The sequence below is a fragment of the Oryctolagus cuniculus genome, chromosome 21 (assembly GCF_051225735.1).
Source record: "Oryctolagus cuniculus isolate XC-2025 breed Fujian yellow rabbit chromosome 21, ASM5122573v1, whole genome shotgun sequence".
NCBI classification, from domain to species: domain Eukaryota; kingdom Metazoa; phylum Chordata; class Mammalia; order Lagomorpha; family Leporidae; genus Oryctolagus; species Oryctolagus cuniculus.
Window position 1 is genome coordinate 31453455 of NC_142887.1, and position 14140 is coordinate 31467594.

The 14140-nt window shown below is 58.6% G+C and overlaps 1 protein-coding gene across 1 annotated transcript; it reads right to left on the bottom strand.

Annotated features, from left to right (window-relative positions):
* Positions 1-13178: 13178 nt before the first annotated feature.
* On the bottom strand, positions 13179-13897 carry MIF (macrophage migration inhibitory factor). Its single transcript, XM_002722561.6, has 3 exons — positions 13715-13897; positions 13443-13615; positions 13179-13351 (listed from the first exon to the last, which is right to left on the bottom strand). The coding sequence occupies exons 1-3, from the start codon at positions 13820-13822 to the stop codon at positions 13285-13287; spliced, it is 348 nt and encodes a 115-aa protein (XP_002722607.1). The 5' UTR covers positions 13823-13897; the 3' UTR covers positions 13179-13284.
* Between the last annotated feature and the right edge of the window lie 243 nt (positions 13898-14140).

Sequence of the window (14140 nt, forward strand, 5' to 3'; positions counted from 1 at the left end):
TGGCTTCGGATCAGCGCGGCACGCCAGCTGCAGCAGCCATTGGAGGGTGAACCAATGGAAAGGGAAGACTTTTCTGTCTCTCTCACTGTCCACTCTGCCTGTCAAAAAAAAAAAAAAAAAAAAAAAAAACAGTAGGTGGGAAGAAGACCCCTCCCCAGCCCCACCCTCAGGGTAACCCTTGTCAATCAGAAGGCTTGACAAGGACTCACTGGGTGTGTCACCTCCCCCCTTCATCTCGACTAATGTTTATGCTTTTTTCATCTTTGCCCTCAGAGCACCCTGGGGCCAAGCCCGTGTCCCCTAGGGGGGAAAGGCCCTGGGAGGTTTCTCCCTATGGGACCTACCGGGATATTAGGTTAGCTGGGGGAAGCATACGAGTGGGGAATAACTGGGCTCTCAAAGTTGTCGGAGGCTGCGTTGTCATAGTCGCACCTGTACTCCGTCTAATGACGGAATGAAAACACTGGAAAAGGGGTGTGTGGGGGGGGGAGGGGTGTCTACAGATGTTTCCAGAAAGCTGCATACGATCCAGCCTCTGCAGCCACTGGAGCGGGGCTGGGGGCGGCCTTGAGACGGGGTCCGGGTCTTGTTGCTGTGTACCCTGCCTGCCCCGGGGCTTGACTGGCTGTTCCCCTGTTTTTCCTCTGGCAGCAGTTTGGGGTTCATTTCCAGAAGAGAAAATGGATGTCAGAGATCCCAGGCACGAGCCTGGGCAGCTGGGGGCGTGGTGTCGTGCAGGACAGCTGTGTTTAAGATGACAAAGAAGGAGGAAGTCGCGGGGACGTGGCTCCACAACCTGGGGTCTCTCCCTTCCGAGCTGAGTAATATTTTAGCTTGTTTCCTGCTTAGGCAGAGCTAGGGGAGGAAACCATTTAAACGGAGGCGGGCCCGGCTGCAGGAGGTAACTGCTCTAGGGGACAAGCCTTGGCAGGGGAATTTGAGTGAGGCTTATTTTGTCACCAACTGTAATGGCCGTGGGCTAAAGCAGCCCAGTTGTTTTCTCCTTATTGCCCCTCAGGTCTTGCTGTGTCACCTTCAACACCCTCACCTCCTTGGGTCTTAGCATTGGCCTTGGCCTCAGTTTCCTTCTGTGTGTCTGGAGCCAACAGTAACCATGATAAGGAGGCCATCCTGTCCCATCATCCCTTGGGGTAGGAGGTGGGGAGGGTGGCATTGAGTCTTGAGTGAAGAGTTAATTGGAAAATGAGGCTAAATCGAGCACTAGGGCATTATCACCATTCACCAGCAATTCTTTTGTACCAAAAAAAAAAAAAAAAATTTGGAAAATGAGATGACAAAACATCACGAACTCCAGCAGGAAAAAAAGTCTACCATGGCCACAGCTTTACCTTTAAAATACTACCTCTCTGTGTGCTAGTGGTTTGGTAATATTTCCTACAGACAGAAAATTCTGTTTTTCCTTCGGCAATAGGCATGTCCCTCTGTTGATGCACCAAGACAGCTGGCATTTAAGTAGACACACAAGTGAATGCAAAGCAATAAAGGTATCCCCGTAAACACACCCAGAATGATTCCCCAATTTTACTTTCTTCCTTCACTACCAAAAAAAAAAAAAATAGCGCACAGCAACTCCAGCAAGACAAGAGGTATGCCACAGAGGGAATCTGTGGCTTGCAAAAGCATGTGGTAGAAGCCAGAGTCCCCCCTCGAGATGGACAGGGAAGGGGGGCCTGACTCTTCAACTTCCCGCGGACCTTTGCCATGGACCTGGTTGTCTGTACCCTGGCTAGCAGCAGCCGCACAGGGCTCAAAGTTGGCTGCTGATAATTCAAGGGAAGAAGGCACAGCCCTGGGATGGCCCTAGGGGCTAGGCTGACTCTTGTGGCTCCCTTAACCCAGGATACAGGAGTCCCCTCTCCTCCTGTCCCATCCTGTCCCTCTAAAGCAACAGGGTGGGGAGCCAGGGGGGAAGTCTTCTGAACAGGGGAAGGATCTTTGACCCTGCTCAGGGGTGGCTCTGCCCTCTCACTCAACACAGAGCTTACCAAGCTCAACCTTGAACTCCAAGTGCACCTGGAAAGGGGACACGTGGAAGCAGGAGAAGCCGCCTTAGAGTCTTTGGCCATTGGTGACTCCTTGCAATGCGTCAAGGCTACACACCTCGTTCACCTTACCACCCCCTGTCCCGTCAGCCTGTTGGGAGGAGCCGTTGACAACGTGGATGTTAGATGCCCACAAACATGAAGACACACATAGCAGGGGAGATGGAGTGTAGAGAAAAAGTGTAGAAGAAGAAGAAGAATTGGAAGAAAAAACATATATATACCGCGGCTTGCCACGGGGTGGGGGTAGGGGAGTGGGGGGTTGGCTGGGGCAGGGGCCCCGGCATGCTGCTCTTTCCAGCCTTGCCCTTCATTTGCTGTGTGACCTTGGGGGAAGCTCCCCAGGTGACCTCTCTGGTTCTCTGTTCCCGATTGAAAGCAGGGCTGCTGAAATCCTCCCTCTCAGGGTTGTTGTGAGGATAACACGAGGTACTGTCTAGGGAAATCGCTTGGGAAATTGGGAAAGCTCATTCACTTAGGCATCCCTCAAAACCCTTTGGCCAAAGCGGGGAAGGTACATGCAGAGGCCCCACGTGGGCCTTGCCTGTCTGGGGAAATGGCCCTGGCCTTTACTCGATGCTGACCCTGCCTTGGACAGAGGGGGCCCTGCTCTCACTCACCTCCTGTACCCTGGTGGAGGCAGGAGCTATCAGAGAGAGCACTGGCTATGAGCTGCACCGGTGGGCACCGGGAGCCTGCTCGGGGCCCGTGGCAGAAGTCTAGAAACCTAAGGAGTGCTGTTCTGGCCCAATCCTGCCCCTCCAGGAGGCTTGCCGGGCAGCCAGCCCAGGAAAAAGAACAATTCTGAATGAGGTTAGCCTGGCTGCGACAGGGCCGGCATGGGGACCCAGACGGGGCAGGGCAAGGGTGTGTAAATGGGGCTGACTTGGCAGGGGACTGCAAAGCCGAGGGTTCACTCCAGTCTCTAGATGCAGACATGGCCGGGTGGGGAGGGGCCCAGCTCACAGGCAGGAGCCGCGGGGAGCCCCGTGGATCAGCCGGGGAGCCTTCCCATGGCTTCCGCCATCAGAACGTATTCTGTCTCTTCTAGACCGAGCCCTCAACAAATAAGATGACTTGCGGTGATAGTCTGGGGTTCATTTCCAGAAGAGAAAATGGATGTCGGAGATCCCAGGCACAGGCCAGGGCAGCTGGAGGTGTGGCGTCATGGAGGACAGCCGCGTTTAAGATGACAAAGAAAGAAGAAGTCAGCTGGGCGGCTTGCTGTGTCCTAGATTGGACAGGGGGTGCCCCAGGACACGCACAAGGCCAGGAAGACCCAAAGGATCTGAGTTGAACTTGCCCACTTTCTCCACCTGACTCAGCCCCACTGCTGCTACTTGCTGAACAGAGTTGGGAAGTTGGGGGGAGGGGTGTCGAAGTGAAAGGGTCCCCAGGGCAGCCTCAGAACTGTCCCCAGGACCTTGCAAGGGAGGGCGCTACTGCCCCCCAGGAACGTTCAATACTCGCCCCTTTGGAGGCTGCAGGTGGTTTAGAGCCTTGAGATGAATCAAAACCCCACGTGGCTTAAGGTCAAGGGCATCCCAGACCCCACACAAAGCCTTTTTTCCCCCTACTCGGTTCCTGTTCTAAATGAGATCTGACCTCAAAGCCCACATTTGGCTCAAGAGGTTCTGCCAAGATAGGAAATGGCAAAGACACCCCCATAAAAAGTCTTCATGAAAGTGTCCTGTCTCCTGGGGTGTTTCCTGGCCTGGAAAACGGCACTCAAGCAGTTCGATTCCATTGCCCTTGTAGGTTAAAGTCCAAAGAAAGAAAAATTGAAAGCCTTGAGGTTGAATGATGATGAAAGACAGATGCATTCAAAGAGAGCCCAGCCCCGTGGTGCTAACTTCCTCTCCACGGCTCGGGGCGGCTCGCCCACTCCTGAAATGTGGGATCCTTCTCTCCACATATCGGCATTTGAACCAGCATGTCTTGTGCTGCAGTTTTATTTATTTCTAAATAAAAAAAAAAAAACACCCTACTCATTTGATACAGAGAGAGAGAGAGAGGCTGAGAGACTCCCTTCTACTGGTTCAATCCCCAAATGCCTATAATGGCCAAGGCTGGGCCAAGCCAATGCCAAGAGCTGGGAACTCCTTCTGGGTCACCGACCTGAGGAGTAGGAACCTAAGTACTTGAGTGATCACTGCTACCTCCCAGGGTAAACACAAGCAGGAAGCTGGGCTCAGAAGCCAGTGAGTGCCAGAGCCACACATGCAGATGGGGAACCATGGGTATCCTGTCCTCACGGGCATCTTAACTGCTAGACCGAATGCCTGCCCTGAACCCCAAACACCCAGAGTTACCAGGACAAACCAGGGTGGACAGCGCTGCCCCACCTGCCCACCACAAGGAACTCATCCCCCCAGCAGCCTCAGGCCTCTAAATGGTACCAGAGCCCAGCACTCAGCCCTGTATAGGACCCTGCTGCCTTAAGACCCCCCAAAGAAGGGCCGTGGCACCTGATGGGAGGAGGATAGATAGAGCTCTGTCATGGTGCTGCCCCCTACACCTCTGCACCCTGTGGAGGGTTAGGCTAACCCGAGGAGGATGGGCAGGTGGGCTCCTGGTTATCAGCTACAGCTTCACCCCACCCCGCCCCGACGTGAGCCCACCCTGTGTGCCCGGGCGGTGCCTTTTCCTCTGAGAGCATCTGTCTCAGTCCTGTCCCCCAAAGCTCTGCCCGCTGCCCTGGGTCTTACTCAATGATACCTTCTTCCTTCCAATATGTTCAAAACCCCTTCAAAACACTTCCCTCTCCTTCCGCGTGGGCAGGGGTCTTCAGTCCTCAAAAAGCCTCTCCCTGAGCCCCGGGCGCCAGGCTGGTTGTCCGGCTGGGGCCGCAGCCCAGCCGAGCACCTTGCGGGGGTAGCGGCTCTGTCCCCTGGCGGTCCTCAGGACATTAGCTGTCCTCTGTCTTCTCCCAAACACAGGGCCAGCCATGTTGTTGCTATCTGCTGGGCAGAGTTGGAGGCTCTGCGGGCTGCAGCGTGAACGGGTCCCCAGGGCTGCCTCCACTATTCCCCGCACATCCACAAGGGGAGGCTACTGTACCCCATTCTCTTTCGGGGAACAGTTTAGATCCTCGCACCCCCAGGCTCTGGGATGGGCCCAAACCCATGTTATTTACCTCATCCGGGCTTGACTGGGGTTTTTCTAACCGTGCTCTGCAGCGGGAACTGGGTATCCACTACTGTGCTTCCCTCCAGCAGGGTGCCCAGAATGGCTCAGCCGCCCCCTGGTGGCTGTGCTGGCTCCAGGCACCAGTCTCGTCCCTTCTCTTCACCACCTGCAGGCCTGGCTGGCTTGGCTGCACCCCACCCCACCCCACCCCGTGGCCTTCATCCTCTTACTTTCTGGTGGAAACATTGACATTTTCTGACCTCTCCCTCTAGATTTTGTCTCTTTCTCGTCTCCCACGGTGAGAGAACAAAACTGGCCAAGTCCAGTGTGTCATAAGCCGTCAGTAACAATTCCATGGTTTCACCCAAAACATAGTGGCCGTTGGCCACGCCCCCTGCCCCCAGCTCCTCGTAGAGCTCATCTGGCCCTTCCTCGAGGCTTAGCACACCTATTTTTTCAAAACATATGCCTAAAGCCCCAAGAAATCCTGGACCCCCACTTGCAGTGACCCCTTGTCCCCACATGCACCCCAAGGATTCAGCGTTTGATGTTGCTTTTCCATCCTTGAAATTGCCCAGACTCTTCTCTGTCCCCTAAGAGCTGCCCGGGGCCCCTGGGGGACAACAGCTTCTGGCTCCTAGAGTCCCTGCCTGTGGCACCATATCGGCCACTCATCAAGAATGTTCTGGATCACCTGGCGCTCTCTGGAGACTACCTTGCCTCTTCCCCACATCTCTGCCACCCGCCACATCGGGGAGCTTGCCTGTTCCCTGAGTGGGCCCGTCTGGCCTGGTCCACTCCGAGGTCCCGCCAGATCCTTGGTTTTCGTCCAGCCTTGCTCGAGACACCATCTTCCATAAGGACACGCCTCTTTGTCTCATTTCCCAATGCTCCTGTTCTGAGAGTAAGACTGTGGTGGGATTTTTTTTTTTTTTTTTACAAACCATTTCCAGTTCTTCTGGATCTCCCAAGCAAACTGAGCCCCCTCCCCTTCCCCCAGCCCCGCTCCAGGACGCACGGCTGTCAGCACCGCCGGCTGAATGGCCTGGGCTCACCTGGGAACGTGCTTTGATTTCACGGAGCTGTCTCTATAGATCTCAATCCAAGAGAAAGCAGTGCTCTGAAGGGCCCCGATTCCTTTCAAACGTTGCCATTTTTCCAGGTGAAGGCAAAGCCGTGGTTTTAGTCACCTAACTCGCGGCCCCAATGTTTGTGGCAGCACCAATGACAGTGGGGCTGTGCCATGCACAGGGCCTAAAAATGCTGAGTGCCTGAGGACTGGCCTTGCAGGCTCAGGGGGCACCGGCCAGACAGCTGTTCTGCCGAGAAGCATCAGGAACGCTACTCCCCGTGGTGGCACAAGAGTCATACCCCGGCGCGCTACAGCCCTGGGCCGGCCATGCCGTTGAAAGGGCTGACCTGGGACCTAGCTGAGCCTGCCCACCCAACCTGTGCCTTGGAGGACTCCAGCCCCCTGTCGACAAGGCCCATGGGAGGCCTGGCACTGCTCACCAGACCCTCAAGCAGCCCAGCATTTGCTGGAGCCACACTTAGTAAAACAGCATGAGCTTGTAGCCAACGCCCAAACCACTGTCCCGAGCCACTGCGGTCGCGGCCCCACGGGGACCCTGTTTAGAGCAGCCAGGGCCACGTGAAAAGCCAACCCCACAACACCAAAGTCCCGAGGGGAAAATGCCAAGGCCGAAGCCGCTGTGACCCCTCTGAAGACTTCATGTGCATACAACCAGGCAGCCCAGAGCCCCGCGCTCAAGAGGGTGACTTGTGTGGACTCAAAGGCAAAGCCAGGACAGGGGCACAGTGTTGGACTGGAGAGGGCGTTAAGCAGAACATCCCGTTTTTCCCAATTCTGACCTTGGGCGCCTTCTGCTGCCATGGCAGGGGCGGGGGCGGGTGGGGAGTCTAGCACATGCCCAGGGGGGTGGGTGGAGCCAGGCAGCTCAGGGGTGCTGGGGCTGGGCCAGGAGAAGGCTAGCAAGTGGAGGACAGTCCTTGGTAAGAGCCAGAGCTCGGGCGGGGGACAATGCCCACACTGTGCCCGCGGTGGGGTGTGTCTGGGGGCAGGGGGTGTTCCTTCTGTCCGTGCCTGTTATCTCTGCATGATGAAGTAAAACACACACACAGAAAAATGCCTTACAGTTTAACGAATATAAGACACTTGGAAAAACAAACAAAAAAGACACTTGGAAGACAGTGAGTGCCCTGGCCACGCCCACAGGCTCCCTGCTCCCCGGTGGGAGCACCGTCCTAACCGGCTCGCGGCACCGCCAACCCGCGGAGCTTTGAGGTTCCTTGTACTTGAACTTGAGAGCAGGGGACTGATCCGCGCTGTGTGGCTCTTGCAGGATGTTATGCTTGTGAGCTGCTTCGGCGGTGCCGTTCTCACGTTTCCATGGTAGTATTCCGTGAGCGAATACGCCGCAATTTATTTATCCATTCTATTCTTGATGGACATCTGGGTTCTCCCCGGTGGCTAGTTCCTTCTCAGGGTGTATATATACCTAGAGTGGAATTGTGGGTATGGCCTTCACAGCCGAGGTGACAGGTGCCCCGGGACAGCCTGTGGCGGCTTTCCTTGCCCTTCCCTGATTTCTACTGTGTGGAACACCTCTTCCGTTTGGATATCCCGTCCTGGGAAGTGGCTCCCTTTTTATGGGATTGTCGATGGCCGCTTCGCTGCTTTGAGACTATATTTTCTGAAGTTGAGTTTTTTGCCAATACTACAAGTGGCGACAACAGGAGCATGTCTTTTCTTATGGTGTCTTATAATGTATGGTGGCATCAGGGACTCCTTTATAAAGTGCTGTCTGCTTGATGTATCGCATCTAAGAAACCATCGGGACTACCTGTGCCTACATGGGATCTTCCGCGGTCGTTAGTGGCTGTTCCGGCTTTGTAGCCACGAAGGGCTGGTCTTTGTGGGGGGTGTGCAAGGGAGTCCTGTTTGGCTTTTCTGTCCAAGTGTTCGCTAGCTGCGGGAGGGTAGGGGTGGGGAATCGTGCGCCTGCCATAGACCTTGTCCGTATGTGTGTAGTGAGCTCTGTTTCTGGGATTTCTCTTCTCTCCTTTGGTCTATTGTCTGTCACACGTTGAGACACACACACACACACCCACCCGCGGGGCCTCTGCTGTTAGACGAAGCCCACATATCTCAACATCGGGAAAGCAGGTCCTCACCGCCCCCGGTCTTTAAGAAAATCATCTGGTTCTTCCTGATTCTTGGAGTCTCACATGTTAGGCGCCGTCTGTCAAAAACCCTGTTGGAGTTCCGGTGGGGGCTGTGTGGACGGGGTGGGGGGTACCGCCATCCGGGGGCGTGGCTGCTCGGTTACTCCTCAATGGCCTTGAAGGTGGTTGGTTTTCTCTGCAGAGTCCTGCATACTTGGGATCCATCCCTAGGGCTTCCCAGGGCCCGTGTCCTTTCCTCCTGCTGCTACCCCCCGCCCTCCACCCCCACCCCCACCCCCTCCCGCACACCTTCTCTTTGGATAAAGCCATATTCTGGGTGACGGCCGAAAAGTCGTCTTACCTCATTGTGAGAAGGGTTCTGCGTCGATACTCCATTCATCTTGCTAGTTTGGGATATGGGTTATTGTAGTGCCTCTCACTGCACATAACGCGTTCTACTCACACAAGTTCACATCCTTTGTGTCTTCCTTTGGCTTTTTTTTTTTAAATTATTATCCTTGAAGCTTATGAGCGCCGGCATCCTTAACGCTCCTGCAGACTCCACTGCAGCCACAGCCTGAATTTTTCCTCTCTCCTCCTTCAGCCGTGTTCCTGGTTTCGATGGACGGAGTCAGCGCAGTCAGACCACGAGGGACTCTTTCCTGCGAACAGGGCTCCCTCCCACCCTTTCTTAAACGCCCAGCTCCCACGCCTGCATGCCCTGGAGGAGCAGGGTCCTGCACAGGCCAGGCCACACACCACTTTTGATCAGAAAGTCACTTTCATTGTTTGTCACACAATCAGCATGGAACGGGTAGAGGGGAAGCTTCTTCCGCGCCGCCCCCCCCCCCCCCAATCCGGGGACTTCCTCCCGCCATATCTGTTGTCTGTCTCAGATGGACAGAGGCAGGCACGAAGGGCGGTGCCACGCCCCACCCAGGCAGATTCTCCTGTCATGGCAGCGGCCAGGTAGTGGGGGTCTCCTTTCCTCATTCCCCCCCTCCCGCCTTGCGGGGGTTGAAATCCGCATTTTTGCAGAATCAAAACGATGGCCCAAAGGAATGAAATCCCAAAGGTCTCTGGGCTCCTCTGTGAACAAGGAGATGGGTGCAGTTCACAGAGAAGGCTCTTGTCCTGGGAGCGCCCAGATAACAGAGAGGCCTGCCCCGTCCCCTAGAGTTTTCTCTTGGAGAAGTATAAGACTTCCCGGGGCTGTTCCAGCCTCAGCAAGGTCTGAGACCTTGAAATTCACACCCGCCCTGGGAGCCGTGCAGCCTGCTCCTGGCTTCTCTGCGGAACAGCTGCTGGCCCGAGGGGCAGACTGGGCAGCACAGGGGCAGGCTGGCACCCAGGGGAGGCCAGGGACAAGCTGGGGATTTGTCCCTTGTGGCAGGAGGCCTTCATGTGTTCTGAGAGACATGAGGCCACTGGGCAGTGTAGCTGGCCACCAGAACTGGACAGGGAACCAGGGTGGCAGGCAGGGGAGGGGGGAGACTGGAGGGCAGAAGGAAGTGGGAGGAGGGAGGGCTTGAGTGGGGTCAGGATGAGCCTGAGAAGGAAGACTTCCCCCAGCTTCCCGGGGCGGGGGGCACCAAGGGGCTGCCGCCATCTGCCAAGCAGCTCTGTCTGGCACACATGACCCCAGGTTGGACCAATGGGGGAGCCAGAATCAAGAGGTGCAAAGCTGAGCCAAGTACAAGTACAAGAAGGCACTTGGTTTGCGCTGGAAGTGATTGATTCATCAGTGGATCAGGACGGCCGCTGTCACAGACGGCGGGGCGGAGGGGGTGTGCAGTGGGCCACATGTGCCATCACAGAGGGAGCCCAATCGCATCCCAGACTGTACACGGGGGCCTTGCAGACAGGAAAGGCAAAAGCAATCACATTGAAGTCCTGGAAGAAACCAGGGCAGAGCTTGATCGCTGTGGAGTGGGGAAAGCGTAGAGGCGCCGGCCCGTCGCATGCCCCGCCCGATGACATACACTGGTCTCCGGGCCCAGGCACAGCGCTGCAGGCCCACCCCAGTGACGCACTGGCGGAGACACCTGCAGTTCCCGGCAAAGGGTCAAGAAAGAGTTCTCAGAAACACAGCCCAGCAGAAAAGCGGGCCTGGGGACCTGGCTTAGTCACCACATGGTGTCCAGCTCCGTGGCTGGGGGAGAGGCCTTTCCCCATCAGACAGGCACGAGGCCAGACAGCCCTGTTAGAGCAGACCAGCAGTCCCGCCCCTCTAGGGAGCCCCGCCCGCCCGCGGTGGAGTTTGCACTGAACACACCTGTGGAATTCTGGGAAAACTGCCAGTGGGCAGGGCCTAATTAAATGGAATGAAGGCCCAAGCTACCCCAGGGGACACTAGGTTCAGGCAGACTTTCAGGTCTCACACACACACACACACACACACACAGGTGCCAAACAGGTGTATTAGATACTACCACCTCGGGGGGGGGGCATGGGGGCTGGGGTGGTATTAAGTACACATGAAATCTGTCTGCAGGGATTTGGAGGGGAGGGGAGGCAGGAAGGAGCCTACTTTCTGGGCCCTTTGGCATGCTTTGAATCTGGCCAGATAAATCGCTTACCTATTACATGAAAAGTGGGTCCAGGATCAAGACACCAGGCCCCAGGAGCAAGGACGGGGGAAGTGAGACTTAATTTTTTGAATCTGGTTGAATGAGATGGCTGTTGGCTGTTTTGGGGGCTAGATCGCGAGTCCGGACCCCACTGTTGCCAGACGAGAGCTGAGGCTCCAGGTCTGAGGGGGTCCGAGCCGGAGTCCTCTGACACAGAGGGGAAGTATGTGGGAGCTCACTTACCAGGAAGGGGGGTATCTGGTAGGTGACGGGTGGGGTTGCCTTGTGCCCCTGCGGGCCCAGCCCTCCCCACAGGGAGGGAGGGGCCTGGGATGGCAGGAGAGCCTGGCACTGCTGTATCTCCTGGCTCTTCAGTGTGGTAAGGCATCAAGAAATGGACGGGTCCAGAAACCCTGGGAAGCCCCTAAAGCTCCAGAGACTGGCTGGCTTCTCCCACTAACTACAGATGGGAGTGGGGGGAGGCTAGGGCGGCCCTGCTCTATTTTTATCTACTGTTTCAGAGGCAGTGGGGGCATTCAATGGACGGGGCGGGGGAGCAAGGACTTCACAGGCACTGCGATGTCCCTGTGAGGCCCCGGGAGCAGGGACAGTGGGGGAAAAGCTATTGGATGAATCCTACCATTTCACAGATGAAGGAAAACCAGTGGGGAAGGGCTGGGCCCAGGGTGGAGGCCTGCAGGTCACAGAGCTGGTGCTGCCACTTCTGGGTATCCCCAGGCGGGTGTTACGAGGGGTTCAGCGTGGGTGCGTGGGGGACAGGCAACCCATGCAGAAGGAACAGCATCCACGAAGCTGGAACTCTTACAATCCCCCCACCGCGGCCGCACCCTGGCCCTCTTTGAATTGAGGGAGTTGAACTAGATGTTCTGGGGCAAGTGCACCCTGCTCTCTGTGTGCAGAAGCAGGAAACAGGAACCAGGTGTGTGTGTGGGGGGGGGGGGCAGGTGGGCCAGGCCTGAAGCAGGAAAATCAGGGATCTGAGCTGGGTGCCGGGGTGGGGGCTGCTTGGCGGCTCAGCAGGTGCCCAGGTCCAAGAGGGAGGCCCAGTCTCCACAGCACGCTGAGATGAGTGGCACTTTGAACCCAGCAGGGAGGCCCTGGGCTTGGCCCCGGGAAGTGGGGGTGAGGCATGCCCCCCAGCAGCAGGGGAGGAGCCCCAGTGGCCCAGCCCCTTCAAGACTCCCTAGAACTGAGTCTCCTTCCTCTTTCTTCTCTAGACCACTCTACCCTCCTACTGGTCGTCTGCAAGGAAATCCCTGAGGTGTACAGGGCTGGGCTGGGGGCCAGGGGAAGGACCCCCAAGATCAAGACTGCGGAGCCCAGGCTGGGTGCGGCGGCTCTGAAGTGTTTGTTCCCTGCTTCCAGCCTGGCCTAGGTATACCCAGAGCCTCCTGCCCTGCTCCTCCTCACAGGCAGCCCAACCCCCACCCCGGGCTTCGGAAGCCAAATGCACTCAAATTCCGCGGAATTAGAAAAAACAAAGTCACACTCCAGCTAGGACATGTAATTGCCTCTTCCCTCGCCGCCCGGAAGGGGGCGCAGGGGAGACAGGAGCGCCCCCTGCTCTTAACAGACTGGAGGTCTCCGACCTCCGCGACCCCGGGGGGTCTGTGCAGGCCGGTGGCTGGGGCAGCCTGGCCTGAAGGCTCTCACACTGTGGAGTGGATCGAGTGGTCAGGCATTGATGCCCGCGGGCAGCTGAGCCGGGCAGGCGAGCCACAGCAGGGGGCCGGGGCACCATAAAGCCACAGCTCTGCTGACTTTTGCCATTTTTTTTTTTCAATAGCTGAACTGCCGTACTTTGCAGTTCTAGAATCCACAAGGTGGAGTGCATGTCCCCTCAAGTGTGTTCCTGGCTGGGCCGCCTCGGGGCGGGGGGTCTTCTCAGGGCACTGGCGCATCCCGGGCACCCCCGCCGCCCGCCGTGCTGGCGCTGAAAACAGGCCTCACGCCCCAGAACAAAGCGGCTGCCTTCGGCCGGTAACTTTTCTCTAGGCTGGCCAGCCGCCCCCAGCCCCCCGCCCGCCCACCGCTCCGCGCAGCTCCCCACGGCGCCCCCTGGCGGCCCTTCCGCTCCCGCCGGGCGCAGCGACCCCCGCTCGGAGGACCCCCCACCCCCAGCCCCAGCCCGAGAGCGGGGCGCAGGGGCAGCCCGGGCCCGGCCGCGCCCTGATTCCCTGCAAGTCAAGGAAGCTCCTCGAGGCGGCCGTGGCGTCTCAACCGTTTATTTGTCGTGCGCGGGAGGGCGGGGGCGCAGAGGGGCAGAGGGGGGCGCGGGCAGGGGCGGCGGGGCCGGGCGGGGGCCCGCGCGGCGCTCAGGCGAAGGTGGAGCCGTTCCAGCCCACGTTGGCCGCATTCATGTCGAAGTAGTTGATGTAGATCCTGCAGCAGAGGGAAGGCGGGCTAGGCGGGCTCAGCGGGCCGCGCGGCCCCGGGGCGCCCCCAGCCCCCACCCCCACCCCCCACCCCTCACCTGTCGGGGCTGACGCGCAGGCGCTCGGACAGCAGGCCGCACAGCAGCTTGCTGTAGGTGCGGTTCTGCGCGCCGCCGATCTTGCCGATGCTGTGCAAGCTGCAGAGCGCGCACGGCTCGCTCGAGCCGCCGAACGCCATGATCTGGTCCGGGACCACGTGCACCGCGATGTACTGCGGGGAGGCGCGCGGTCAGCCCACGCGAGCGACCCCGCCGGCCCTGGGCGCCCACCGGAGGCCCACCCTGCGGCCCCCCGCCCGCTCCCCGCAAACCTGGGCCGGCTTGCCCGTGGCCTGCGCCAGCTGCTGGGTGAGCTCCGAGAGGAGCCCGTCCGGCACGGAGGCGCGGGGCACGTTGGTGTTCACGACGAACATCGGCATGGTGGCTCTCGGACGGCGACCCTGGAGCAGTGCACAGAGGAGCGCGCGCCGCGGGAAGAGCGGGGAACCTGAGCTACGTGACCTCCGCCGGTACCGCCCCCGGCCCCGCCCCCGGGCACGCCCCCTCGCGCCGACGTCCCCGGGCCCGGCTCCGCCCCGGCCCCCGCCCCTCGCGCAGACGTCACCGCCCGTCACGTGCGTCCGGGGCGGTGCCCGGGCTCCTCGAGCGGGCCGTGCCGGGCCTTGCCGTGCGCACCGTCGGAGCCGGTCGTCGGCGCTGCGCGACGCGTGTCCCGCCGCGGTCGCTCGCCGCCTGCC